This window comes from Sphaerodactylus townsendi, linkage group LG01, assembly GCF_021028975.2.
Source record: "Sphaerodactylus townsendi isolate TG3544 linkage group LG01, MPM_Stown_v2.3, whole genome shotgun sequence".
Classification (NCBI taxonomy): Eukaryota; Metazoa; Chordata; class Lepidosauria; order Squamata; family Sphaerodactylidae; genus Sphaerodactylus; species Sphaerodactylus townsendi.
In genome coordinates, this window is record NC_059425.1 from 13907104 (window position 1) to 13932916 (window position 25813).

Below are 25813 nucleotides of genomic sequence, written 5' to 3' on the forward strand. Positions count from 1 at the left end.
TACCAGGCACCTGGAACTTGCTGAAGTAGGCGTCAGCCAAGTGTCCCTGGAGAGGATTTTCCACAGCTAGCATCCCACTGAGAACGCTCTATCTCTAGTTACTCCTCATTCTTAGAAGGAAGTTTAATTTGTTTTTTGTTAATTCCCTATTGAAGTTCCCCAGAGTAGACCCAAAAGAATCTCAGAAGTATAACTTTAGGCCCACCTGATTTGAAATAACCCTTTGCTGATTAATCAACTCGAACTGATTTCCAGTTAATGGCTGCAACGCTAATTAGTAAGTCCTCTGTTACCTTAGTGAGTTTTTGAACCAGCTGTCTTGAGGTTTGTCGTCTACAAAAGTGAAATTGATTGGAATACCACCGCTCTAAATTACCCAGCCTGCTGAGGATTCAGAGTATGAACTCAATGAATGCTTCCAGTCTTGTTTTAATAATTCTTAGAACAGATCTCTGTCGTTTTTTAAAGTGGATTTGCGACATTTATGCGACTGAATAACAACTTTGGGAAAAAACTAATGATGGTCAATTATGCACAGAATGCTAACATCAGGGCTCTTAGCAACACAGTGGGGCTATAGTGTGGTCTCCTCGCATTTGCACGTGAGGAGCAATTTTCTGCCTGCCCTGCTTCCTGAAGCCTCAGTGGGCCTCTGCTTTTCCTGAGCCTCTTAACTCCTTCTTAAAGGCACAGATCTCATCATGCCCGTAGTTTGCAAGATAAAAAGCTTTGTTAAAGCACTTTAAATTGCAGTTATATCAATATTCTAGTGCCATGGTGGCGAACCTTTGGCACTCCAGATGTTATGGACTACAATTCCCAACAGCCCCTGCCAGCACAGCCAATTGGCCATGCTGGAAGGGGCTGATGGGAATTGTAGTCCATAACATCTGGAGTGCCAAAGGTTCGCCATCACTGTTCTAGTGAATCTAGCCCATCCCAATCATGATCCCCCCCACACAATGAAAGAGGCAAAACAATTCCCTAGACCAGTGGTTCTCAACCTGTGGGTCGCGACCCCTTTGAGGGTCGAACGACCCTTTCACAGGGGTCGCTTCAGACTCTGCATCAGTGTTCACCATCTGTAAAATGGATAAATGTTAGGGTTGGGGGTCACCAAACATGAGGAACTGTATTAAAGGATCGTGGCATTAGGAAGGTTGAGAACCACTGCCGTTCAGGCACATACATTGCTGAAGAACGGGACCATGTCCTAGATTTTGCTCCTTTCCCTCCACACACACATTCTCTCTCCCTGTTGCTGCTGCAGGAGAAGGCAGAGGCGTGTCTTAAAATAGAGATTTGTTTGAAATAAAGTTTGTACCGTGTTTCCCTGAAAATAAGACAGTATCTTATATTCATTTTTGCTCCCCAAGATGCGCTATGTCTTATTTCCAGGGGATGTCTTATTTTTCTGTGTTCTGTTCGTCGGGCATTCTTCCAAACAAAAACTTTGCTACGTCTTACTTTCGGGGGATGCCTTATATTTCGCACTTCAGCAAAACCTCTACTACGTCTTATTTTCTGGGGATGTCTTATATTTGGGGAAACAGGGTAATAGCCCTCCCAATCATCAAAAGTAGATTTGGGGGGAGAGACCAAAAAGAGATTCTGCTTGCACTGCTTCTTGCAAAAGCCAACTCTCTGATTATTATAATACTAAAATATTGATATCTTGATATTAGCCTTTAGAGATGCAGGCAACATGGAAGTGGGTCGAGGGGGAAGGTGGGGACAGCAATGGAAGGGAGTGGGAAGGGTGGAGCTGGGTAGGCTGGCCGTGGGCGGAGGGAAGATGTCTGGAGCAAAGCTGTGCTGACTGGCAAATCTGGCCGCAAAGCAAATGAGAAGTCGTGCTAGAAGTGGTGTTGTTTGCCGCAGAGAGAATGGAAAGGGAAAGTAGATGCCAAGAATTTGAACCTGGGACTTCCATCATGCCAAGCAGATGCTCTGCCACTCAGGCAAGACCCCTCCCTGAGTTCTGTTTGCCCAAACTCCCATGCACTACTTAGTCCTGTTTGTGATGGATCTGTAGCAATATCATAGCTGTTTTGTACAGAGAAAGTCCTCTTTCTGTTTCCACCTTCTTCAGCCGTCGCCTCAGCCTTGCACCCGCCAACCTACGCGGTTCTTTAAAAGCGCATATTGAGAAAAATGCTTTCGCACCAACAGATCCCTGGGGTGCACTCTACCGCTTGAGGGATTTGCTGCAAGGCAAAGTGACGTCTTTTAAAAAAAAATTTGGCTGCCTTGAGGGGCTCCATCCATCTGCATCTTTGAGCGGCTTTGATTTCTCAGCGTGAGGCTGTTGCAGCAGCACAAAACCCATCGGGGGGACCGTCCTTCGGAGACGCTTTGCCACCGCCTCTGCAATCAAGAGCCTTTTTGCTGCTGATTCTTCTGGGGTCTCCGTGGAAACAGCAACGTTCAGGCACTCCTGTCATGTGACAGCCCCCCCCCCTTTTGCAGCGCATCTCCGGCAGCAGTGCCCAGATGGCAACAGGACCGTCTTTGCCATCCTGGGTCTTGGTTTGCGTTGCCAGGCAACGGGCCCCTGTATTTTGCCATTGAATGAACAAGCTGAGTGCAGCCACCAGAAGGGGAGGCTGCCTGAAGAATGTTGTCCCGTGTGCTGTGGGTCTCCCCCCACTCCCACTGGAAGCTGAGCACTGGACCATGGAGCCCAGAGGGCAAGGAAGGATCGAGGGGGAAGGCCCATGTGGTCATTCCCAGGGGAAGAAGGGGAGTTTCGGTTTACAGACTGCTTTTCTCAACCATAAGGAGCCACAGAGCAGCTTTCAATCACCTTCCAGTGTGGTGTAGTGGTTAAGAGCAGGTGGATTCTAATCTGGAGAACCAAGTTTGATTCCCCACTCCTCCACTTGAGTGGCAGAGGCTTATCTGGTGAACCAGATGCGTTTCCGCACTCCTGCATTCCTGCTGAGTGACCTTGGGCTAGTCACAATTCTCTCTGAACTCTCTCAGCCCCACCAACCTCACAAGGTGTCTGTGGTGGGGAGAGGAATGGAAAGGAGCTTGTTAGCCACCTTGAGTCTCCTTACAGGAGAGAAAGGTGGGGTATAAATCCAAACACTACTTCTTCTTGGAAGTTCCAGGTATAAGCTGTATAAGGCATAAGGGAAAGAAGCTTGTAAGCCACCTTGAGTGTCCTTACAAGAGAGGAAGGTGGGGTATAAATCCAATCTCTTCTTCTACTCTTCTTCCTCTCCCCACCACAGACACCTTGTGAGGCAGGTGGCACTGAGAGAATTCTGAAAGAACTGTGACTGGCTAAAGGTCACCTAGTAGGCTTCATGTGTAGGAGCAGGGAATCCAACGTGGTTCACCAAATTAGAGACTGCTGTCAAGTGAAGAAGTGGGAAACCAAACCCAGCTCTCCAGATTAGAGTTTGCTGCTGTTCACCACTGCATGATGCTGGGGGAGTTGTACGTGCAATGATTTCACCCAAAAAGTCATAGCTCGAAGCAGCATCTGCAGAACGCAACATCTTGAGAATCTTCCAGCCCCAACCTTGGCAAGTATTTGGGTGGGAGTCTGTCAAGGAAATCAAGGTCGTGACCTGGAGGCAGGAATGGCAAACCACCCAAACGTTTCTTGCATGGATGGCTTTAAGGGGTCACCATAAATCAGCTGTAACTTGATAGCCAGGAAAGAAAAAAGAATCTCCAAGCAGGGGAAGTGAGGGTCTGGCTGTCACGGTGGCAGCGATGATCACTTTAGCGTGTGGCCGACGTGTCCTCAAATCCCACAAGGCAGAGAGATTGTGGGATGATATTTCCAGCAGCTGGGGAACAGGGCTGTCACACTGCTGGCCGCTCCAGGCCTCTCGGCACAAGGAGCAAAACCTGAGAAAGCTTTGCAGAGTCATAAAGTTCTCAGAGAAGGGGGTGTGCAATGAAGGAGACGGGGTGCATTAATTTAACGGGTGGGTGCAGATTGCAGAATCCATTTGGCCTCGTTGCCGAATTTGGATTAGTTTTGCGCAGAGTTCTAAAGGCTTGAGTAATGGGTTTAAGGTGCAGGAAAAGAGATTCCACCTAAACATCAGGAAAAACTTCCTGACTGTAAGGGCTGTAGGAGCAGCAGTGGCGTAGTAGCTAAGAGCAGTGGCTAAGAGTAGGTGCACTCTGATCTGGAGGAACCGGGTTTGATTCCCAGCTCTGCCGCTTGAGCTGTGGAGGCTTATCTGGGGAATTCAGATTAGCCTGTGCATCCCACACACGCCAACTGGGTGACAGCTAGTCACAGCTTCTCGGAGCTCTCTCAGCCCCACCTACCTCACAGGGTGTTTGTTGTGAGGGGGGAAGGGCAAGGAGATTGTAAGCCCCTTTGAGTCTCCTACAGGAGAGAAAGGAGGGATATAAATCCAAACTCTTCTTCTTCTTCTTCAACAGTTCCTCAGAGTGTGGTGGAGTCCCCTTGTTGGAGGTTTTTAAAGAGAGGCTGGATGGCCATCTGTCAGGAGTGCTTTGTTTGTGTGTTCCTGCATGGCAGGGGGTTGGACTTGATGGCCCTTGGGGTCTCTTCCAACTCTATGATAATTTTGGGCTAGGCAGCTTAACTAACTTCGGCCTCCAATCCTTGGCTCCCTGGCTTTACCTTCGTCATGGATTGCTTCTTTTCGTAGTGACTCTCGATCTCCTGCCTCTTCCCTCCTATTCAGCCACTCAAGTATGATAATTTTCAAAACCCCATTAACTTCACAGGCAGGGTAGCAAAGCAATGGCCGGTTTGTCCTCCTGGTGTCCTTTTTCAATTTAAAAGCTGTTCCCAGTGCCAACTTCCACTGTGCAGAGCCTTGAGCAAGACAATATGCCAGTACAAAGAAGCAGCAACTACTGGGGGCTGGAGATTATTTATGTCCTCTCCGCAGGCCTCCAGGTCTTCTTGTCACAGCTGCTCTGGCTTCCGTTCCTCCTCTGAGTTGTGACGGCCGAACTAAACACAACAGCTACGAATAGGCTGTCCAGTTTACATTCAGCTGCCAGATGTCGCCCATCTCTGCAAAGGCAGGATTTTGCAAAAGCCCCCTTGCAGCCTCTCTTGTAGAACCTACCTGTTCTTTGAGACCCAGCGTAGTGTAATGGTTAAGAGCAGGTGCACTCTAATCTGGAGAACCGGGTTTGATTCCCTGCTCTGCCACTTGAGCTGTGGAGGCTTATCTGGTGAACCAGATTATCCAGTGCACTCCAACACATGCCAGCTGGGTGACCTTGGGCTAGCATCTGGACATGGCCCACCCACCCTAGCGGAGGGAGGGGAGGGGGAGGGTGGCATGCAAGGGGAGGGAGAGAGGGGTGGCATGCAAGGGAGGGGAGGGGGCTCGGCATCTGGACATGGCCCACCCACCCTAGCGGAGGTAGAGGAGGGAGGGAGGGAGGGCATGCAAGGGAGGGGAGGGTCACAGTTCTTCGGAGCTCTCTCAGCCCCACCCATATTACATGGTGTTAGTTGTGAGTGGGGAAGGGAAAGGAATTTGTAAGCTACAGGAGAGTAAGTGGGGGATATAAATCCAACTCTTCTTCTTTGCACAGGAGCAGCAGCGGCCTAAAAAAGTACAGCAGGGAGACAATTTCCTATATCCTCTTCCTCTCCTCCTGCTCAACCTGCTGTTCTGGCTGTTCTTCATTTGGGGCCTAGCACCCAGAGGCTAGAAAGTCAAGGCTTTTAAGAGGGGATTGGAAATGTTTATTTTATTGATTGATTTCATTCTATGTATAGGCCACCGTTCCCCTTACTAGCTCCGGGTGGCTTCCAGCGTAAAACAGAACAATAAAATTGATAATGCAATTTAACCAGAGGGCGTTAAAAAAACAATGAAAACATTTATACCAGTTTGAAAAGAGAAAAAGGCAGGATAATTTCAAGAGGAGAGGGAGGAGGGGCCTTCTGTGACTACTAGTCAAAATGGAGACCTTGTGCTACATAAAGATGGTTCGGTCATTTTTGGTGCCGTGGTTGAGAAAATTGTATGCTTCCACATTAGAATATAGTCCCCCAAAATCATTCATTTTTACACTCTGCCTTTGTCAAAACATTATTTTGTGCGTTATAGAATGGGTCCAGGGGAGGGCAACCAAAATGCCAAAAGGTCTGGAATCCATGCCCTATGAGGAGAGACTTGGGGAGCTGGGTATGTTTACTTTTGGTGAAGAGATGGTTAAGAGGTGACATGATAGCCCTGTTTAGATATTTGAAGGGATGTCATGTTGGTGAGGGAGCGAGCTTGTTTTCTGCTGCTCCAGAGTCTAGGACCAGGAGTCATGGGTTCAAGGTGAAGGAAAAGGGATTCCACCTAAACATCAGGAAAGCATCCTGCCAGTCAGGGCTGTTCAGCAGTGGAATGCACTACCTGGGAGTGTGGTGGAGTCTCCTTCTTTGGAGGTTTTTGAAGAGGCTGAATGACCATCTGTCAGGAGTGCTTTGATGGTGTGTTCCTGCATTGCAGGGGGTTGGACTTGATGGCCCTTCTGGTCTCTTCCAACTCTATGATTCCATGGTACTTTGATACAAGAGCATTTATGCCAAAATAACACTAACAGATGGAGCGAGCAGCGCTAGGTAGGCACTAGGACCCAGTCAGAGCATTCTGCAACAAAGAAGGTCTGGCATGCTTTGTTCTCTGCTGGAGGAATATACAACCTACTAACATCTTTATGTGAAACAGAGTATAGTCATGATGCACACCTCTTTTGTCTGGTATCACAGGAGCGTGCCCATTATATTCGGTGCTCTGGAATTCAGGCAGGATAATGCTGCTGCTCCATTCATCTTGCTTGTGGGCTTCCCAGATAAGCCACCACAGCTCAAGTGGCAGAGCAGGGGATCAAACCCGGTTCTCCAGATTAGGGTGCATCTGCTCTTAAGAACATAAGAACATAAGAACAAGCCAGCTGGATCAGACCAGAGTCCATCTAGTCCAGCTCTCTGCTACTCGCAGTGGCCCACCAGGTGCCTTTGGGAGCTCACATGCAGGAGGTGAACGCAATGGCCTTCTGCGGCTGTTGCTCCCGATCACCTGGTCTGTTAAGGCATTTGCAATCTCAGATCAAGGAGGATCAAGATTGGTAGCCATAAATCGACTTCTCCTCCATAAATCTGTCCAAGCCCCTTTTAAAGCTATCCAGGTTAGTGGCCATCACCACCTCCTGTGGCAGCATATTCCAAACACCAATCACACGTTGCGTGAAGAAGTGTTTCCTTTTATTAGTCCTAATTCTTCCCCCCAGCATTTTCAATGAATGCCCCCCTGTAAGGAATTCCATAGAAGCAGAAATAAAAGGCTTTTTTGGAGTAAAAGACCGTTTATTCAGACATCCTAGAAAGCTCACGTACACGACGTGGCAGGAATAAAGTCTCCCGCCAGAAGCACAGGTTATAATACTGTCCGTCCCCTCCCCCCTCCCGGTTTCTCATGGGAACGGACTTCTCATCTCTCTCGAAGAGATAAGGTCTCCACCAGAGTCTCCGCCGCAGATGCTGGCCCATCGCCCGGGTTCTGGAATGCAGTCAAGGCCGGGCGGCTGGTCTGAACATCAACACCATTGAATCCCTTACACTAGTATTGTGAGAAAGAGAGAAAAATTTCTCTCTGTCAACATTTTCTACCCCATGCATAATTTTGTAGACTTCAATCATATCCCCCCTCAGCCGCCTCCTCTCCAAACTAAAGAGTCCCAAACGCTGCAGCCTCTCCTCATAGGGAAGGTGCTCCAGTCCCTCAACCACTACACAACAATAACAATAGTGCTCTTAACCACTACACCACAATAACAATAGTTCAGCAGTGGAATCGGCTGCGGGTCGTGCCAGGCATCGGAAACGGGAGCCTCCTTGAGTAAACTGGAATGAAAGACAGGATGGATATTACTTAGAGAATTAGGCAAGTCTAATCGGGCAGTGACATCATTAATCACTTTAGTAATCTTAAAAGGTCCCACGAATCTTTTGCCCAGTTTTGAAAATTTATGTACGTCTCTGAGATTCTTGGTAGACAAATATACCCAGGCGCCCACACGTAAAGGGAAATCCGAGCGGTGCTTATCCGCTTGAAGCTTTTGGGAATCTTTAGCTTGCTGTAAGGCGGTCTGGACTGTTTTCCACCCCTCGGCCAGAGATGAAATCCACTGTTGAAACTCTGGAGGATCCAACGCTTCTGCAGGCAGTTGCGGCAACGGAGGGAAGGACCGACCAGACACAATTTCGAAGGGGTTTTTTTTTGTACTGCTATGTACCGCATTATTGTAGGCGTATTCTGCAAATGGAATTAACTCGCACCAGTTGTCCTGGTGATAGTTGGTGTAACAACGTAAATACTGTTCCAGGGTTCTGTTCGTTCTCTCCGACTCACCGTCACTTTGAACGTGGTAGGGGGCGGCAATTGCCGGGGCGGCCCCCAACAAGCCCAGGAAGGCTTTCCAGAACTTTGAAATGAATTGGGGCCCGCGCTCGGACACCACCTTGACGGGGGAGGAGTGTAGACGATAAATATGCTGAATGAACAGACGCGCCAACTTAGGAGCGGAGGGGATGGAAGTACATGGGATGAAATGGGCTTGTTTGGAAAATAAGTCCACCACCACCCACAAGACTGTGTTGCCTTGACTCTCCGGCAAATCCGTAATAAAATCCATGGAGATAACTTCCCAGGGGCGGGAGGCCACTGGGAGAGGCTGTAACAGACCATGGGGTTTTCCCGGAACGGATTTGGCTTCCGCACAAACAGAGCATCCTTTGATATATGTCTCAATGTCTTTGCGCATCGCGCGCCACCAAAATTGACGGCGGGCCAAATGCAGAGTCTTAAGGAAGCCAAAATGTCCAGCCGAGCGGGCATCATGGCAGGCCTCGAGAACCTGCTTACGGAGGGGGGGAGGTACGTACCAGCAATCCCCCCTCCGCCAAACACCATTCTCCAAGCGTAATTGGGAGTCACCTTCCGCCGCTGGCGGCTCGTGCAGCCCCGCCTCCTCGAGTTCCCGTAGGAAAGGAGAGACCAGGCTGGGAATGGGCGGAGAAGGAGGAGTGGACGTCTGAGATCGAGTGACAGCCAGCCCCAATTGGGAGGGGGAGAGAACAGTGCGCGGGATATCCCGTAAGGCAGCTCCACCCCCCTCCCCGGGGAGGCGCGAGAGCGCATCAGCCAGTTTATTGGTTTTTCCGGGGGAAAAATGGACGGTAAAAGAGAAGCGAGAAAAGAAATCGGCCCAACGGAGTTGTTTTGCGGACATCTTGAGGGGGGTGGAAAGGGCGGCCAAGTTCTTGTGATCCGACCACACTTGAAAGGGGTGTTTAGCCCCCTCCAGCCAGTGGCGCCAAGTGGAGAGCGCTACTTTGATGGCCGCAGTCTCTTTATCTCCTACAGTCCAGTTGAGCTCAGCACCGGAGAATTTTTTTGATAAATAAGCACACGGAACAAGCCTATCATCTTTATTTCTCTGCAACAGGGCTGCACCAAGCGCTTTGTCCGAGGCATCCACGTGAACCACAAAAGGAAGATCTGGGTCAGGGTGTTTTAGGATAGGTTCAGTAGTAAAAGCTGATTTTAACTGTTGAAAGGCTGTCTGACATTCCTTAGACCAAGAAAGGGGCGCCCCGGGCTTGGCAGCCTGTGGGTCTTTACCTTTAGTGCGTAAGAGGTCTGTGAGTGGGAGAGTCAGTTCAGCGAATTGGGGTATAAAGTCACGATAGAAATTAGCAAACCCTAGGAAAGACTGGAGTTCTTTCCGATTGGTGGAGGCAGGCCATTGGAGGACTGCTTCAATCTTAGCAGGATCCATTTTTAACCCCTCGGAAGAAATCCGGTAGCCCAAGTAGTCGATGGAGGATTGGTGAAAACAACATTTAGAAAGTTTTGCAAAGAGGGAATTGTCGAGCAAGCGTTTTAATACTTCCCGAACTAAGGCTTCATGCTCCTCCATGGTTTGTGAATAAATTAAAACATCATCTAAGTACACCACTACTCCCTTGTATAATAAGTCATGTAGAACTTCGTTGATGAGGGCCATAAAAGCTCCGGGGGCCCCACTTAACCCGAATGGCATTATTAAGTATTCATACTGTCCAAATTTTGTGTTAAATGCAGTCAAATGTTCATAGCCTTCCGCAATCCTGACTCTGTAGCATGCTTCTCTCAAATCCAACTTAGTAAAAATGCATCCCTTGCCCAATGCATCTAAAAGGTCCTTGATCAAAGGCAAAGGGTATTTATTGGACAGGGAAACCGCATTGAGTCCTCGGTAATCCGTACAGAGCCTTAAAGACCCGTCCTTCTTTTTAACAAATAATACAGGAGCAGCATGTGTGTGTTTGGTAGCTCGTCGTATGAACCCGCGAGCAAGGTTCTTGTCTAAGAAGGCACGAAGTTCCTTCTCCTCATTGGGACTCATGCGGTAGATTCTACCCTTGGGCAGTTGAGCCCCTGGCTGTAATACGATTTTGCAGTCAGTGTCTCTGTGAGGTGGCAATTGATCGCATTCCTGCTCCTGAAATACTCTGGCTAAATCTTGGTAAGCTGGTGGAATGCCGGTGGATTCGGGAGCAATGGGAGCGTGCACCGCTGACGAAGCCAGGGGGTGTATGTCATTAGGAGGTGAGTTATCCCCCCAATTCACGTGTTCTCCACAGGGAGGGTCAGTGAATTCTAAGATCCGGTCTTTCCAAATGAATTTTGGTTCACGCAACAACAACCATGGCATGCCCAGGACTATGGAGTGTTTGGCCACTGGGGCCAGAATAAAACTAATTTTCTCCCAATGGTCGGCGCAGCGGAGGAGGACCGGTTGCGTTTTGAACTGGGCCGGTCCTTCGGCCCCGAGGGGGCTGCCGTCCATTTGTGTGAACGGTATGGGCTTAGCTAGGGGAACTCGATCTAGTCCAAGTTCCTCAGCCACTTGGGGCCGCATTAAGCAATGGGAGCACCCAGAATCTACAAGGGCTGAGGCTATAATACGAGTGTGCTTAGCGGGGTTGGCCAGAATTGCTTGGATTGTAATGGGAGCGCTGCCTTCACTCACCGCATCTGGAGTCAAACCCATATCCATGGGCGTTGAAGAGAGGCAAACTGCTACTTCCCCTTCCTCTGGGTCGCCTTCGGTAACAGCCTTAGACGAGCCCGTCGGAGGCGGCCCGGATTTACGTGGTGGCTTGGCAGATGGGGTGCGCGCAGCCGGAGCGGTTGGCTTCTGTTTTTTCGGGCAGTTGGCAGCTAGATGACCCGGTCTTCCGCAGTAAAGACACAATCCCAAACGGCGACGGCGTTCGGAGGTGGTTTCCGTAGAGACTGCTGGGCTTGGCTTGCGAATTGAAGCGGTGAGAATTCGTGGCCAGCCGGGTTTTGGGCGTGGAAGCATTGTGCGAGCGTAGTCCAAACGCGAGGTATTTGGGAGATCCTAATTCGATCCAGTCCCAGCAATGGTCATTAGGATCCGAATAAGGTACACCGTTCCACGCATGGTTTTACGTCGGCCCGGCATCCGAGAAGTATTCACATTCAATGCGTTCAGGCCACTCAGGAGAGAGTCGAGCAGCTGCCATACACCGAAATTCACGCAGGCAAATTCGGCCAAAAGAAGGCGGTTGCCTTGCTGAATCGAAGCTTAATAGTGTGCGGATGGCTTCATTTTTTACGGCATCCGGATCTTGGAAGCTGAGCCCTTAAGGCCCTGGAGGAGCAGGCGGGCACCGATCGCGAGTATCACTCCCCTTGCAGGTCAAAAGAGTCCACAAACCAGTCGGCTGCGGCTCCATCCAAGAGGCAGGACCCGATGTCCGTATTTTTTTAAGGCGTTCCGACCGGTACAAATGCGTCATGAGTCCTCCATGTGGGCATCGAGGTTGCAGGATGAAGTAGGGGAGTTTAGGCCGGTCCCATCCCGAAAGCGGGCGGAGTATCCGGAGGTCTGTAATATCACTCTCTCCCACTGACCCCTCGGAGCTTCGCTGGGAAGCGGAGGTTGCGCAGGTTGGCGGTGGAAACATGCGGGGAGAGCCGGAATCGGTGGAGGTGGGGGGGGCACCGGCAGCCCTTCTGAAGATTGCTCTGGTGGTAGAACAGGTCTTTGGAAGGTTGGCAGGACAGAAGCGTCGGCTCACTCTGGCGTTGGCTGTACGGTAGCGGCAGTAGACTCCAGCTTGCAGGGCATCTTGTCCTGCTGCTTCTTCCAGCTCCTTTTCAAAGGAGGCATAGAAGTCTCTTTCCTTCGCGAGTCAAAGGGCATCTTGGTCGCGCATGCAAAGCTGCCTTCTCGTTCCAATTTAGCCAGTTAGGTCTCCGGTGAATGGCTGCGGTTAGATTCACTTTGTGCACGCCATGGCCTTGGCGCTTTACGTTGGCGCTCCTTAAGTCCAGTTTGGAGTGTTCCAGGACCTTGTCATGGACCCGATAGATTCTGCATATATTGCCCGTTACCTTTACGCGTCTTTAGCCGCGGTCCAGTTGAGTTGGATTTCTTTAAGCTGCTGTTCCGGTCGCTTTTTTTGCAGGTTTTCCGCGTTCTAGCTGCAGCTGCTCCCGTTCCTCTTCCCACAGCTGGCGTTCAGGAGGGCTGTCATGCTTCCTGGGCATCTACGCGCGAGTCGACCCACTTCCTCATCCCAGCTCTCTTTTGGCGGGGAGGAAATAGGTCGGATAGAGAAGGCTAGCTTTCTTCGGATTCCTCTCCCTCATTGGAATGCAGCACCTCGCATTGTCCCCAGCTCCGCGGAGAGGCCTCCAGGTGCAGCTGCTAATCCAGGGATCTGGGGAGTCCGGATCCGAAGCTTCGATCGCCGGGATACCCCTCAATCCCCGATATAGTCCGGTTTCCATGGTGGTCTTAGGGCGGGCCCCAGTGCTATACCACGGTGGATTTTTTAGAACATCGTCGAAATCTGAAGTCAGGAATCGTTCAATAGACCTCCTGGGTTTGCCGCATTCGAAAAAGTTGGTCAGGCCCATTTCCTCCGTGACAAGGTTGCATCCTGAGGTTTGTAATCCCACCACGAAAGCGGGTAGGTATCCGATCCACAGGCGCCCGGTCCATAGACAAGCGCCCCAAAGCGACTCATGCAAGTCCACATGATGCGTTCCCTCGTCCCTCGTCCCCAGCGAGGAGTAAGAACGGAGCTTCGTGTTGATCACGAAGGGCGGGAAAGAGTTACCAGCGAGACCCGTTCTCCGCGGCGGTTCCTCCAAATCCAGAAGGGAAAGTTCGGAGCCCTCTTTGGGGGGCTACGCGCAGCTTCCACAGTTTCAGGAATATTCAACCTCTCTCCATGCCGAGACACCGGGGGGTGTACACTGGGAAGATAGATGAATTAGGATTCCTGCCACAATGTAAGGAATTCCATAGAAGCAGAAATAAAAGGCTTTTTTGGAGTAAAAGACCGTTTATTCAGACATCCTAGAAAGCTCCATTACCTGACGTGGCAGGAATAAAGTCTCCCGCCAGAAGCACAGGTTATAATACTGTCCGTCCCCTCCTCCCCTCCCGGTTTTCTCATGGGAGCGGACTACTCATCTCTCTCGAAGAGATAAGGTCTCCACCAGAGTCTCCGCCGCCGAAGATTACTGGCCCATCGCCCGGGTTCTGGAGTCTACCAGTCAAGGCGAGGCGGCTGGTCACGAACATCAACACCATTGAATCCCTTACACTAGTATTGTGAGAAAGAGAGAAAAATTTCTCTCTGTCAACATTTTCTACCCCATGCATAATTTTGTAGACTTCAATCATATCCCCCCTCAGCCGCCTCCTCTCCAAACTAAAGAGTCCCAAACGCTGCAGCCTCTCCTCATAGGGAAGGTGCTCCAGTCCCTCAACCACTACACAACAATAACAATAGTGCTCTTAACCACTACACCACAATAACAATAGTTCAGCAGTGGAATCGGCTGCTGAGGGAGGTGAGGAGCTTCCCCTCGCTGGCCGTCTTCAAACAGTGGCTGGGCAAACACTTCTCAGGGATGGGCTGATCCTGCATTGAGCAGGTGGTTGGATTAGATGGCCTGCATGGCCCTTCCAGCTCTATGGTCTGTTGCCCCACCTTATTGCAGTGAGTTCCAAAGGCTAATTATGATTGCCTCCTGAGAACCTGTGTTAAGACAGCTTCTGGCTGTAAATATCTTAAGAACATAAGAACTAGCCTGCTGGATCAGACCAGAGTCCATCTAGTCCAGCACTCTGCTACTCGCAGTGGCCCACCAGGTGCCTTTGGGAGCTCACGTGCAGGATGTGAAAGCAATTGGCTATATGCTGCTGCTTAGCACGGGCATCTGGTCTGCTAAAGACATTTGCAATCTGAGATCAAGGAGGATCAAGATTGGTAGCCATAGATCGACTTCTCCATAAATCTGTCCAAGCCCTTTTTTAAAGCTATCCAGGTTAGTGGCCATCACCACCTCCTGTGGCAGCATATTCCAAACACCCATCACACGTTGCGTGAAGAAGTGTTTCCTTTTATTAGTCCTAATTCTTCCCCCCAGCATTTTCAATGAATGCCCCCTGGTTCTAGTATTGTGAGAAAGAGAGAAAAATTTCTCTCTGTCAACATTTTCTACCCCATGCATAATTTTATAGACTTCAATCATATCTCCCCTCAAGGCGTCTCACTCCAAGCGAAAAGAGCTAAACACTTAGCCTCTCCTCATAAGGAAGGTGCTCTAATCCTTCAATCATCCTTGTTGCCTTTCTCTGCACTTTTTCTATCTTAAAATAATCCAAACACTTGTCTCTTCAACACTGCAGGCCAATCATACGGAAGAGCACGTGGGCCATTACTACAGCATCCCCCTCCAGGAGCTGAAGGTGTTGTTCCCGCACGGACTGCCAGGCCGCTTCCAGTTACAGGTGCGCTGTCTTTCCCACTGGCCTGGAGATGGGCATTGCTCGGAAGGGGATGTGGAGTAGCTGATCCAAACCGGGGCCCCCAGTTCTGCTGCAGATTTCCTGCCTTGTGTTAAAGCAGGTTTCTGCAGAGGCAAAAAGCCGCAGAGCCGGCTTGGGAAGTGGCTCTTTGCTAGAGTGTGGGCTGATCCTGGCTTATTCACAAAGGGGAACAAGTCGGTGGAACGGCCTGTACCACTGCTGGCTGCGGGTGAGGGGGGGGGGCAGATTCTGCTTCCAAGTGCTCCTTTGTCTCTAAGAACTCCACGAAATCAGCACAGCCAGGAGAAAGGGTCTGTGTTAAGTGCCGTCAGCTTTCCGATTTATGGAGACTCTACGAATGAAGGTTTTACAGATGCCTAGGACCACCCAAAAGACAAATAAGTGGGTTCTAGGTCAAATCTGCCTAATTAAAACCGTATTGCGTTAGACAGTGATGGCGAGCCTTTTCAAGACCGAGGGCCCAAATTGCAACCCAAAACCCACTTATTTAGCAAAGTTCGCAAAGTGCCAATTAACCTGAATACTGAGGCTTCAGTTTAGAAAAACCGGTTTGCTCCAAAGCGCACGTTACTCCAGAGTAAGCTTGATGGAGCAACCGTGCAATGCTTTGAATGGGTGAATCACGGCCCTAGGAGGGTTTACTCAGAAGCAAGGCCAGCCTAGATATGTGTGTGTGTGGGGGGGTGATTTTCCGCTCCCCCTACATGACGAACTCTGTGCGCACGTGCCCACCTAGAGGGCTCTGAGTGCCATCTCTGGCACGTGTGCCATAGGTTCGCCACCTCTGAGTTAGAAGGACCAGTGGTCTTACTGGGGGTCAGGCTGCCTCTGACATTCGTATGTGTGCAATTTGGCTTGCTGTCCTGACCTTTTCTCTCTTCATGCCTTTTCCTGTTTTGATTCTGGCAGGTGAAAACCTTGAACGAAGCGTGTTTCATGGTGCGCAAGCCGGCTCTCGAACTCCTCAGCTATTTGAAAGGCACCAACTTCGCTTACCCCGCCATCCGATATGTCGTCTGTATCCTGTACAAAAGAGCCCCCTTGCCCTGCAGGTCACGTCCGGTAGCTCTGGTTTTCCTTGGAGAAACTGCTAAGTTTCGATCCCTCATGGTAGAGAGACAGTTTTTGAATGACTAGGCAGGTGTCTGCTCAACACACTTTAACCAGATGGAAACTAGGCTCGGCTTCTGGGGACAGAGGAGTGGGACAGAGATGGCCAGACAATCTGCTTGTGGGTAACAAGGAGGGTAACCCCTGTTTCCCCCAAGTTGCTTCTGAAAGCAGCAGTTCTGAGAACCTTGTTTGGGGTCTGTACCCAAATCTCCTCCCTCTATCCACTAAAATTACCTCTGCTGTGCCAGACTGGCTGTTTTTCCCTTCTTATTTTTACTGCTTCAGTCGTGAGGGCTAGCCACTTCTTTGGAAACAATACCCCTGACCTTGTTGGGGCTCTCTGCCCATGTAGATTTGTCGGGCTGGTTATCCGTTCAGTCCCCACCACAGCCTTCCATGCTGGGGGGCGGGGCGGGGGGATGTGAGTTATTCGCGTGGATCTCCGGGAGAGCATAGAAAGGAGCACATAGGCGTAATTCGCAAGGACACAATCACATTTGGGATGCTGCAGTTTCCTTGACTGCTTGTGCCTGGAGATGGTGAAAGGGCCACGGGGAAGACCGTAACCCTTTGCCAAGCTGTCCATTACTGCGCAAAGCAGAATTGGCTGATCCTACACATTCCCGACGGTAAGGAGACTCGTGTCTAGTTCTGGAACCGGCGGTATTAAATGCCTGTTGCAGCTGCCGTGTTGCTGTCCAAGCTCTGTTCACGACCTGAGTTCAAGTCAGATGGAAGTCAGTTTCAGGGAGCCAGCTGAGGCTGACTCTGCCTTCTGCCCTTCCATGGTTAGTAAAGTGAGCACCCAGCTTGCTTAGGGTGAAGTGTAGGTGGCTGGGGAAGCCCGTGATAAACCACCCCATAGACATAGTCTGCCTAGTACAGTGATGGCGAACCTTTTCAAGACCAAGTGCCCAAACTGCAACCCAAAACCCACTTATTTATCACCAAGTGCCAACATGGCAATTTAACCTGAATACTGAGGTTTTAGTATAGAAAAAACGGTTAGCTCCAGACGTTACTCGGGAGTAAGCTTGTTGGTAGTCAGTGGCTTTGCTTTGAAGCAACTGTGCAACGCTTCGAACGGGTGAATCACGACCCTAGGAGGGTTTACTCAGAAGCAAGCCCCATTGCCAGCAACCGAGCTGACTCCCAGGTAAAGGATCGCACTTTAGTTCTTCCCATGAAAATAGTAGGGTTTAACAGCGCTTAACAGGGTTACCTACACTGCTTCCCCAAAACTAGGTCTTAGGTTTAATGCTAATAATCTCCCTAAAATAATTACACTATTATCACATGACGAACTCTGTTTGTGCGTGCCCACAGAGAGGGCTCTGAGTGCCACCTCTGGCACCCGTGCCATAGGTTTGCCACCACTGGCCTAGTAAATCTTGTGATGTGACATCACCCCGGGAGTCAGTAATGAATTGATGCTTGCACAGAGGGCTACCTTTACCTTTTACATAGCCGAGCCGATTGTTAAGCATTCATGTAGGGCTTTTTGAGGCTTCAGAGCTCCTTGCGTGCATCCTTACGAGTTTGTACAACAGCCCTGTAAAGTAGACCAACATTACTCTAAAAAGTTGTATGGCAGGAGGAAGAATGGCTTGATTTGAACCTGCTTTCGTGATGGCATGATTTGCTCAGCTCAGCCGAATCTCTTCCTAGGCGGAGAATTTCAGTCTATGTGCCAGGTTTCCTCAAAGAATAAGCAGTTATTTTCTGGTAACAAAGCCGCGACTTTCTTCTGCTTACGTCTTATTCTCTCCCAGAACCAATTCGGCCTTGTCAGAAGTACCAGCAAATACGTTCCTCCCACAGTCCAGTGTGGTGTAGTGGTTAAGAGTGCGCTTTGTCCAAGTTCCCAGAATCCCTGAGACTGCCCCTGGACTCTCCCTGTTGTCACGTCACGGTTCTTTCTGTTTCCACCACAGCTCACCGCTGGGTGAAAAACTGCAAAGAGCTTCTGCCATCTTCTTACAAAAAGGAGCGCTTTGACCAACCGCTGGAAGCCTCGACCTGGCTAAAGAACTTCGCGATCACCAACGAGCCGTTCTTAAAGGAGGTCAGCAACTGCTACTGCCCCAGTGGTTTGGGGAGGGGCATTGGAGGGCTCCCGCTTCCACCTGCTTCAAATAGAGTAGAAGAAGAAGAGTTTGGATTTATATCCCCCCTTTCTCTCCTGCAGGAGACTCAAAGGGGCTGACAATCTCCTTGCCCTTCCCCCCTCACAACAAACACCCTGTGAGGTAGGTGGGGCTGAGAGAGCTCCGAGAAGCTGTGACTAGCCCAAGGTCACCCAGCTGGCGTGTGTGGGAGTGCACAGGCTACTCTGAATTCCCCAGATAAGCCTCCACAGCTCAGGCGGCAGAGCTGGGAATCAAACCCAGTTCCTCCAGATTAGATACACGAGCTCTTAACCTCCTTCGCCACTGCTGCTCCTTTCCCTTCCTCTCCCCACAACAGACACCTGTTGTGTGATACCTGCATGGGTAACAGAGTGGCCGTCCTGTTTTATCCCGACGAGAACCACCTGAAATGGATTAGAGTAGAGAGAGGCAGATAGGCCCAGGGTCACTGGAGGCTTTATGGGAATTCAGACGGGCGGCCTGGCCAACTGATGGCTCCAGTCTTTTCATCTGACCGCCTGTCTAGTAGTCCTTGAAGCCAAGAATGCCCAGTGGAAAAGGAGCGAGAGCTGCTTGCCTTCAGACCCTGCAGCTATCAGGGGCAAACGGAGCTGCAGGGCAAAGCTTTTCTTACTGGTGATCCTATATTTCCACACAGGGAGGCAGTCCTGGAGAGTGGTCTAGCTCAGTAATGTCTGGGCTGGACAACCAAAGATGATTGCTTAGAGCAGCGGTTCTCAACCTTCCTAATGCCGCGACCCTTTAATATAGTTCCTCATCTTGTGGTGACCCCCAACCATAAAATTGGTATATATAAAATATAAAAAGACCATTTTCCGATGGTCTTAGGCGACCCCTGAGAAAGGGTCGTTCGACCCCCAAAGGGGTCGCGACCCACAGGTTGAGAACCGCTGGCTTAGAGCCTGAAGAACAGGAACCCAGCAGAACTACCAGACTGCAGCCGCCCAGTCTGGAAAACCCACAATAGCCAGTTGATTCTGGCCATGAAAGCCTTTGACAAAATATGGTTTCCCTTTCTCATGAAATTATTTGATTGGGTGCCGAACTCACAAAATTAATTAATTTTGCCACTGTGGCATATTCCACCAGTTCGTTTATTTTCCCAACTCCTTGGGCACTCTTTGGCCTCCCATTTTGTTGCAAATGCTACTTTGACCGCCTGCTTCCAATGCCTCGCGATGCTGTCAAATTGCTTTTCCAACTCTGCCTCCTGTTTACAGATCAAGACCCAGCAGAAATACACATGGAGCAAGCGAGAGAGCAGTGAGGAGGGAAGCCCCCTGATAAGTATAGTGGAGCAGGTAAGGGGGTGAGGAAGAAGACTCACCTGGGCTTGCAGAGAGCCAGCAGGCCTGAACTGGGATGCAGTGTGCTTCTTAGGCTGTTCTGCTAGCATGGGGCCTGCAGAGGGCAGACCACTTTATCCCCCTGACAACCACCGATCCGGGTGGCTCGCTATCCCACCCCATGGCAGCGTCCGTCTCTTTCTTCCTTTCAAGGGTCTGAATCGCGTCAGAAGCGCCAGCGATGTCGTAGGGGTGGTTTTGAAGGAGCTGAAGCAGCAGTCCTCGCGGGGGTCCTTCAAGCTCCTGGTGGCCGTGGACGGAGTCAACTCCATTTGGGGGAGAACGTTGCTGAAGAAAGAAGACAAGAGCGAAGTATGGAACTCCCAGTTAGAAGGCCGTTGGGGGTAGCTGATCTGAGGAGAGCCAGTGTGGCATAGTGGTTAAGAGCAGGTGGATTTTAATCTGGAGAATCAGGTTTGATTCCCCACTTGTCCACTTGAGTGGCAGAGGCTCATCTAGTGAACCAGATGTGTTTCCGCACTCCTACATTCCTGCTGAGTGACCTTGGGCTAGTCACAGTTCTCTGGAACTCTCTCAGCCCCACCAACCTCACAAGGTGCCTGAGGAAGGGAAAGGAGCTTGTAAGCCACCTTGATTCTCCTTACTGGAGAGAATGGTGTGGTATAAATCCAAACTCTTCTCTTCTTTTTCTTTCAGGGAGTGTTTTTCACATATAGTCCGTCTTTCTCACCGGGATCCACAAATATTAGTCGCAATTAGCTAATGGAATTCCATAGTCAGAGGCACTGTTAGTGGTAAGCTGCAATACTGTTGCTGAAGTTCTGCTCACGGCATGAGTGATCCTGACTGAGGTCAGGTTCAGTTAGCCAACTCAAGGTTGACTCTACCTTCCATCCTTCTGAGGTCGGTATAATGAGTACCCAGCTTGCTAGGGGTAAAGTATAGATGACTGGGGAAGGCAACCGCAAACCACCACATAAATGTAATTTGCCTACCGTGTTTCCATGAAAATAAGACAGGGTCTCATATTAATTTTTGCACCAAAAAATTCATCAGGGCTTATTTTTGGGGAAATACGGTACCTTCACAGTTTATCAAGACGGGCTCTCAGCAGCCCTCTTGTTTCCCCGTCACGTGTGATGCAAGCTGCATCCTCATTGGCAGGGAGCACCCTGCTGGATCCCACCATCCTGATCTGTAACTACCGATAGGGCTTATTTTTGGAGTAGGGCTTATATTTTAAGCCTCCTCCAAAAATCATGATAGGGCGTATTTTCGGGGTAGGTCTTATTTTCCGGGAAACACGGTAGTAAACGTCTTGGTGTGATGTCACTCCAAGGGTCAGTAATAGCCTGGTGCTTGCACGGGGATTAACTTCACCTTTTTAACAAAGATTTTGGCCATGGTTCCTTGTCTGATGCCCTATTAGGGAAAATGGGATGCTGGACCAGATGGACCTTTGATCCAATCAAACAGAGCGCTGACAACATCATGCCTCTAGAGTAGACCACAGGGCAAAGGCATAGAGGCTGGCTTACCTCCTTTGCTGGCCATCAGACTTGTTTTGTAAAAGCAAGCCCATGGGGGCCTTGTTGTGCAGATATTAACAAGGCAACCTTATAGAAAAAGAAGAGTTTGGATTTATACCCCGCTTTTCTCAATCGTAAGGAGTCTCAAAGCGGCTAACAAACTTCTTTCCTTTCTGGTTGTTGTGGGTTTTCCGGGCTGTGTGGCTGTGGTCTGGTAGATCTGTTTCGTCTGCATCGATGGCTGCCATCTTCAGAGGTGTATTACAGAGAGAGAAGTCTGTTACACATAACATAAGAACATAAGAACTAGCCTGCTGGATCAGACCAGAGTCCATCTAGTCCAGCATTCTGCTACTCGCAGTGGCCCACCAGGTGCCTTTGGGAGCTCACATGCAGGATGTGAAAGCAATGGCCTTCTGCTGCTGCTGCTGCTCCTGAGCACCTGGTCTGCTAAGGCATTTGCAATCTGAGATCAAGGAGGATCAAGATTGGTAGCCATAGATCGACTTCTCCTCCATAAATCTGTCCAAGCCCTTTTTAAAGCTATCCAGGTTAGTGGCCATCACCACCTCCTGTGGCAGCATATTCCAAACACCCATCACACGTTGCGTGAAGAAGTGTTCCCTTTTCACTGGACCACTGGTTCCCTTTTCACTGGACCTTGAGAAGACTATGGTTTAATTCAGCCTAAGGCAGCTTTCTCTATTCAATGGCTTCTCTGTTGGCTGCAGGTCTCGCCAGAGGAGTTGACGCTGGTTCACAACCTGAGGAAGATGATGAGCAACGACTGGGTGAGAAGAATGCTCATTTGTTCACCAGGAAGCCATCAGGATTAAAATAGTCTGGGCTGACCAAATCTTCATAGGCAAGAATCCCTTAGGGAAGATACCTTCTGCGTTTTCTCACTGAGGGCTTGCCTTAATAATAATTTCAAGTCATCATCTTGTAATCCTTCCAACAGCCCTGCAAGGAAGTGAATGCTGTCTCTTTATTGGCAGGGGGGAGGGGGGGCAGGGCAGAGACAGGAGTCCACATCCCCCTGACCAGCTTTACCTGCCCAAATTCACCCCTTATCTCTAGCCTCAGCCCAGAAAAAGGAGAAAAACCAATGCCGTTACAAACATTTGTCAACCCACAGAAGAAGCCGACCTGATTTCAGTATCCAAGAAAATCCCAAGCAAGGATTTAAACCCCATTTTAACCAGTGGGACTTGGAAAACTGTTCTTTGGATTGCAGTTTACAGCACAAAGTTCTGAATCAGGAGGTCCCTGGCCTCATGGTGTCTTCAGGCTCTGAGTCCTTGTCATCCAGGGACTGGCTCATGAGAGGTTTTGAGGAGGTGCATTCACTTGTTTATGATCCCCTTAATCTCAAAGGTGGTGGGTCACCCCCCTCCTTAGGGTTGCCAAAATATTCTGAGAGACCCGTCTCATCCAGCACACTCTCTTTTTGAACTGTTACCATCTGGCAGACTATACAGGTCTATCAAAACTAGGACAAAGAGGCTTAGAGACAGCTTCTACTCTAGAGCTGTGGCTATACTAAACTCCGCGGCTTCGTGTTGATGTGTAGGGATGGGTGGAGGAAGGGGAAAGTGAGGATGGGGTATGAGTCTGAAATTGTGTGCATCGAGGAATGCTGCTGTAAATTTCGTTGTGCGTGCACAATGTCAATAAAAATGCTTATGCTTATGCTCCAGGTGGTAGCTGGAGACCCCTCACTATTACAGCTGTCCTCCAGACGACAGATCAGTTCAGCTGGAGAAATTGGCCACTTTGGAAAGTGGAGTCTGTGGCATTGTACCCGCCTCCCTTGCCCAAATCCCGCCCTCCCCAGGTTCCACCCCCCCAAATCTCCACGTATTTCCCATCCTGGATCTGGCAACTTCACCCCTTCTGTAACCCAGCACAGTAAACCCCTGGCAGGGTCCTTCTTTCTATGTGGTTGGCCAGCACAGAGAAGTAGTAATATTGCTATTATTTTTAAAAATGCTGTCCACCCTTTCCACCCAAATAAGGTTCCCAAGCTGGCAAACATCCAGACATTAAACCGTACATTAAATCCGACCATTAAAAATATATATGTATATAAACCAATAAAAATATATAAACACATGAACATAACAGTTTTGCTAGGAGTACGCCGAACCAAACAAAAATGTCTCCGTCTGCTGACAGAAGAATCTCCCTGGGAAGAGAGTTTCATAATTTTGGCGCCATTGCCGAGCAGTGGCGTAGGAGGTTAAGAGCTCGTGTATCTAATCTGGAGGAACCAGGTTTGATTCCCAGCTCTGCCTCCTGAGCTGTGGAGGCTTATCTGGAGAATTCAGATTAGCCTGTGCACTCCCACACACGCCAGCTAGGTGACCTTGGGCTAGTCACAGTTCTTCTGAGTTCTCTCAGCCCCACCCACCTCACAGGGTGTTTGTTGTGAGGGGGGAAGGGCAAGGAGATTGTCAGCCCCTTTGAGTCTCCTGCAGGAGAGAAAGGGGGGATATAAATCCAAACTCTTCTTCTTCTTGGGTCGCCACCCCTCTCTTAGACTCATTTGGTGGGGGACCCTGGAGCAGGCCCTCAGAAGAGGAGCAGAGCCAACAGGTCGGAAGAGAGTGGCTCGTAAGTCCAGGTCTCCATCCGAGAACCTGATTTCCTCTGTGACATGCTGCTTCGTTGTGTTTTCAGACCGGAGGTGCCATCGTGACGACCCTCAGCCAGACGGGGGCTCCCTACCAACCTCGCAGAGCCTTCCTGCCCAGCGAATTGCTGGGAAAGGTACGTCCAAGTCTGGGGCTCCTCCTCCATTTTGCTGCTGTGAGATCCTGGTCACTAGCGTGGATCAAAGACAGAAGAGGGTCTGTCTCTTTCTGCTCACCTGCCCATACTCTGCCCTACACTAAGCACGTTTAAACAGCTTGTGAATTTATTGTGGCGTCTGCCTACTGCTTGTTGAGCTGAGGATCTATGTGTGGTATGAAAGCGTAGACTGCCACAAGCAGAGGTGGGATCCAGCAGGTTCTCACCAGTTCCCGAGAGTGGGTTACTAATTATTTGTGTGTGCCGAGAGGGGGTTACTAATTGGGTCCGCTTTTCCATCTCCATGCCCTCGCCTCTCCGAGAGGCATACTGCCTTTGAACATGAAGGTTCCATATAGCAATTGCGACTAATAATGTAACTCCCTGAACTGGGTTAATCCCTTTCAGGTACTGCAATTCATTGATTCTCAGCCTTTCGTACCTTTTATCTCACCAGTCTCTATCAAAGAACCTGTGTGTTTCACCATTGCTGTGTTCATATTTGTGAGTTGGAGCATTTTCTATAATGTGATGATGATTTAGAAATGACCTGGTGCAAAAAAAAATATTGGGGGTTGTGGTGGGGTGGCTGCCCATGGGGGGGGGGGCATTCAACTCAGGTTTTGCCCAGGGCTCAGGTTTGCCTAGGTACGCCTCTGCCCCCTTTGCTGGGGGGGGGGGGGGGCTGGCGAGGGAACCTGTTACTAAAATTTTTGGATCCCACCACTGGCCACAAGTAATAGTTCAACGCGGCCTCTGACATTCAGAATTTTTATTTCAAGTCTGACCTCTAAGCCCTTAAGGGCTAGCACCTTGGCAGTATCGTTTGTATTCTCAGGATGCTGAATTCTGCATCAGGTCCCCAGCAAGGCTCAAATGCTCACAGTGAACGCACACAGGCCTGGTGGTCAGTTGTTTCTTTTATTCCCCGATCCCTGCTTTTGAGCCGACTGCTTCCTATGCATGGAACACTCTGCATTTTTTTCTCCCTTCTCTCCTGGAAAGCCTCTGCACCGACCAGTCTTTCTCCTGCTGTGGCCAGTCACCTCCTTTGCCCTGTCCTTGTTGACCTTTACACTCCCCCAAGTTCTTTAAAAATCAGTGTTTCTCTGCATTTACATATCTGGCAGCAGACAAAGCCAAGTGACAGGACTCTTCAAGAACAGTGCTGGCTCTGGGCATAACAGGGGGGCATTGGGCTTTCTTCCTGCCCTCCCCCTCAATGACTTCCATTACTGCCAGTTTGAAGGAGGAGGGAGGGGGGCTCTTAGCAGCAGCAGTGGCGGGCTGCCATCTGCTTCCTGCCCGCTGTCTGTTGGCCACATTTCTGACAGCAGCCTGGAGGGAGAAGGGCTTTCAACTGGAGCTGAGACCTACTGGAAGACGGCACTTGGTGGCTTCCGGCTCCTCAATCAGGTGGCCTCAGCAGGCCGCAAGATTTCATTTTGGCCTCCCTATGATAAGAAGCAGCTTTCTTTTATTTTCTTTCCCCCTCAGTGCCCAAAAGTTAGGTAGAGGGAATGGGACTTGCCAAAGTCTATTGTTCACCTTCTCTTCCCATTGCCCCCACCCCCATCCCTCAGGAGGGTTTCGAAGCCCTGGACCCCTTCGTTCCCATCCGAGTTGATAACTACACTGACCTGGAGTTTGAGAGTTGCTACCAGTACTACCTGGAGCGCAGGTGGCTTCAGCATGAAAGTGGTAAGTCTGGTTCCTTTTGAGAGGAAGGCGCGCTATGCATTTGATGCGCTCTGCGCTCAGCTCCTTCCTGGCAGAGACCAAAAACTGAGATGGGCCTCTCTCCAGAAGAAGGGGATTGGTGATAAATGACACCTGCTACAACCTTGGATGTTTCTGCGCAGCTAGAGTAATAATAAAGTGATGTCAGGTTGCAGCCAACTCACGGGGTCCTCTCATAGGGTTTTCAAGACAAGAGGTTGCTTGCTGTTGCCTTCCTTGGCATAACAACCTGGGCCCTCTTGCGGAAGTAACCCTTCTTTAGCCTTACAGCGATTTAGTGGTATTTTCTTCCACC

General features: G+C 49.9%; 1 protein-coding gene across 5 annotated transcripts in view; it reads left to right on the forward strand.

The window, feature by feature from the left end:
- Nucleotides 1-25514, forward strand: part of DAP3 (death associated protein 3) — a 40371-nt gene extending 14857 nt beyond the window's left edge. For all 5 annotated transcript variants that reach the window (XM_048511309.1, XM_048511280.1, XM_048511298.1 and 2 more), the window contains 9 exons: nucleotides 14746-14847; nucleotides 15796-15904; nucleotides 16536-16628; nucleotides 17934-18064; nucleotides 19370-19450; nucleotides 19649-19807; nucleotides 21717-21776; nucleotides 23668-23757; nucleotides 25362-25514. In XM_048511309.1, the coding sequence (XP_048367266.1) occupies nucleotides 14746-14847; nucleotides 15796-15904; nucleotides 16536-16628; nucleotides 17934-18064; nucleotides 19370-19450; nucleotides 19649-19807; nucleotides 21717-21776; nucleotides 23668-23757; nucleotides 25362-25499 (963 nt within the window). In that variant the 3' untranslated portion in view covers nucleotides 25500-25514. The remainder of the gene's footprint in view (nucleotides 1-14745; nucleotides 14848-15795; nucleotides 15905-16535; nucleotides 16629-17933; nucleotides 18065-19369; nucleotides 19451-19648; nucleotides 19808-21716; nucleotides 21777-23667; nucleotides 23758-25361) is intronic.
- Nucleotides 25515-25813: the final 299 nt, after the last annotated feature.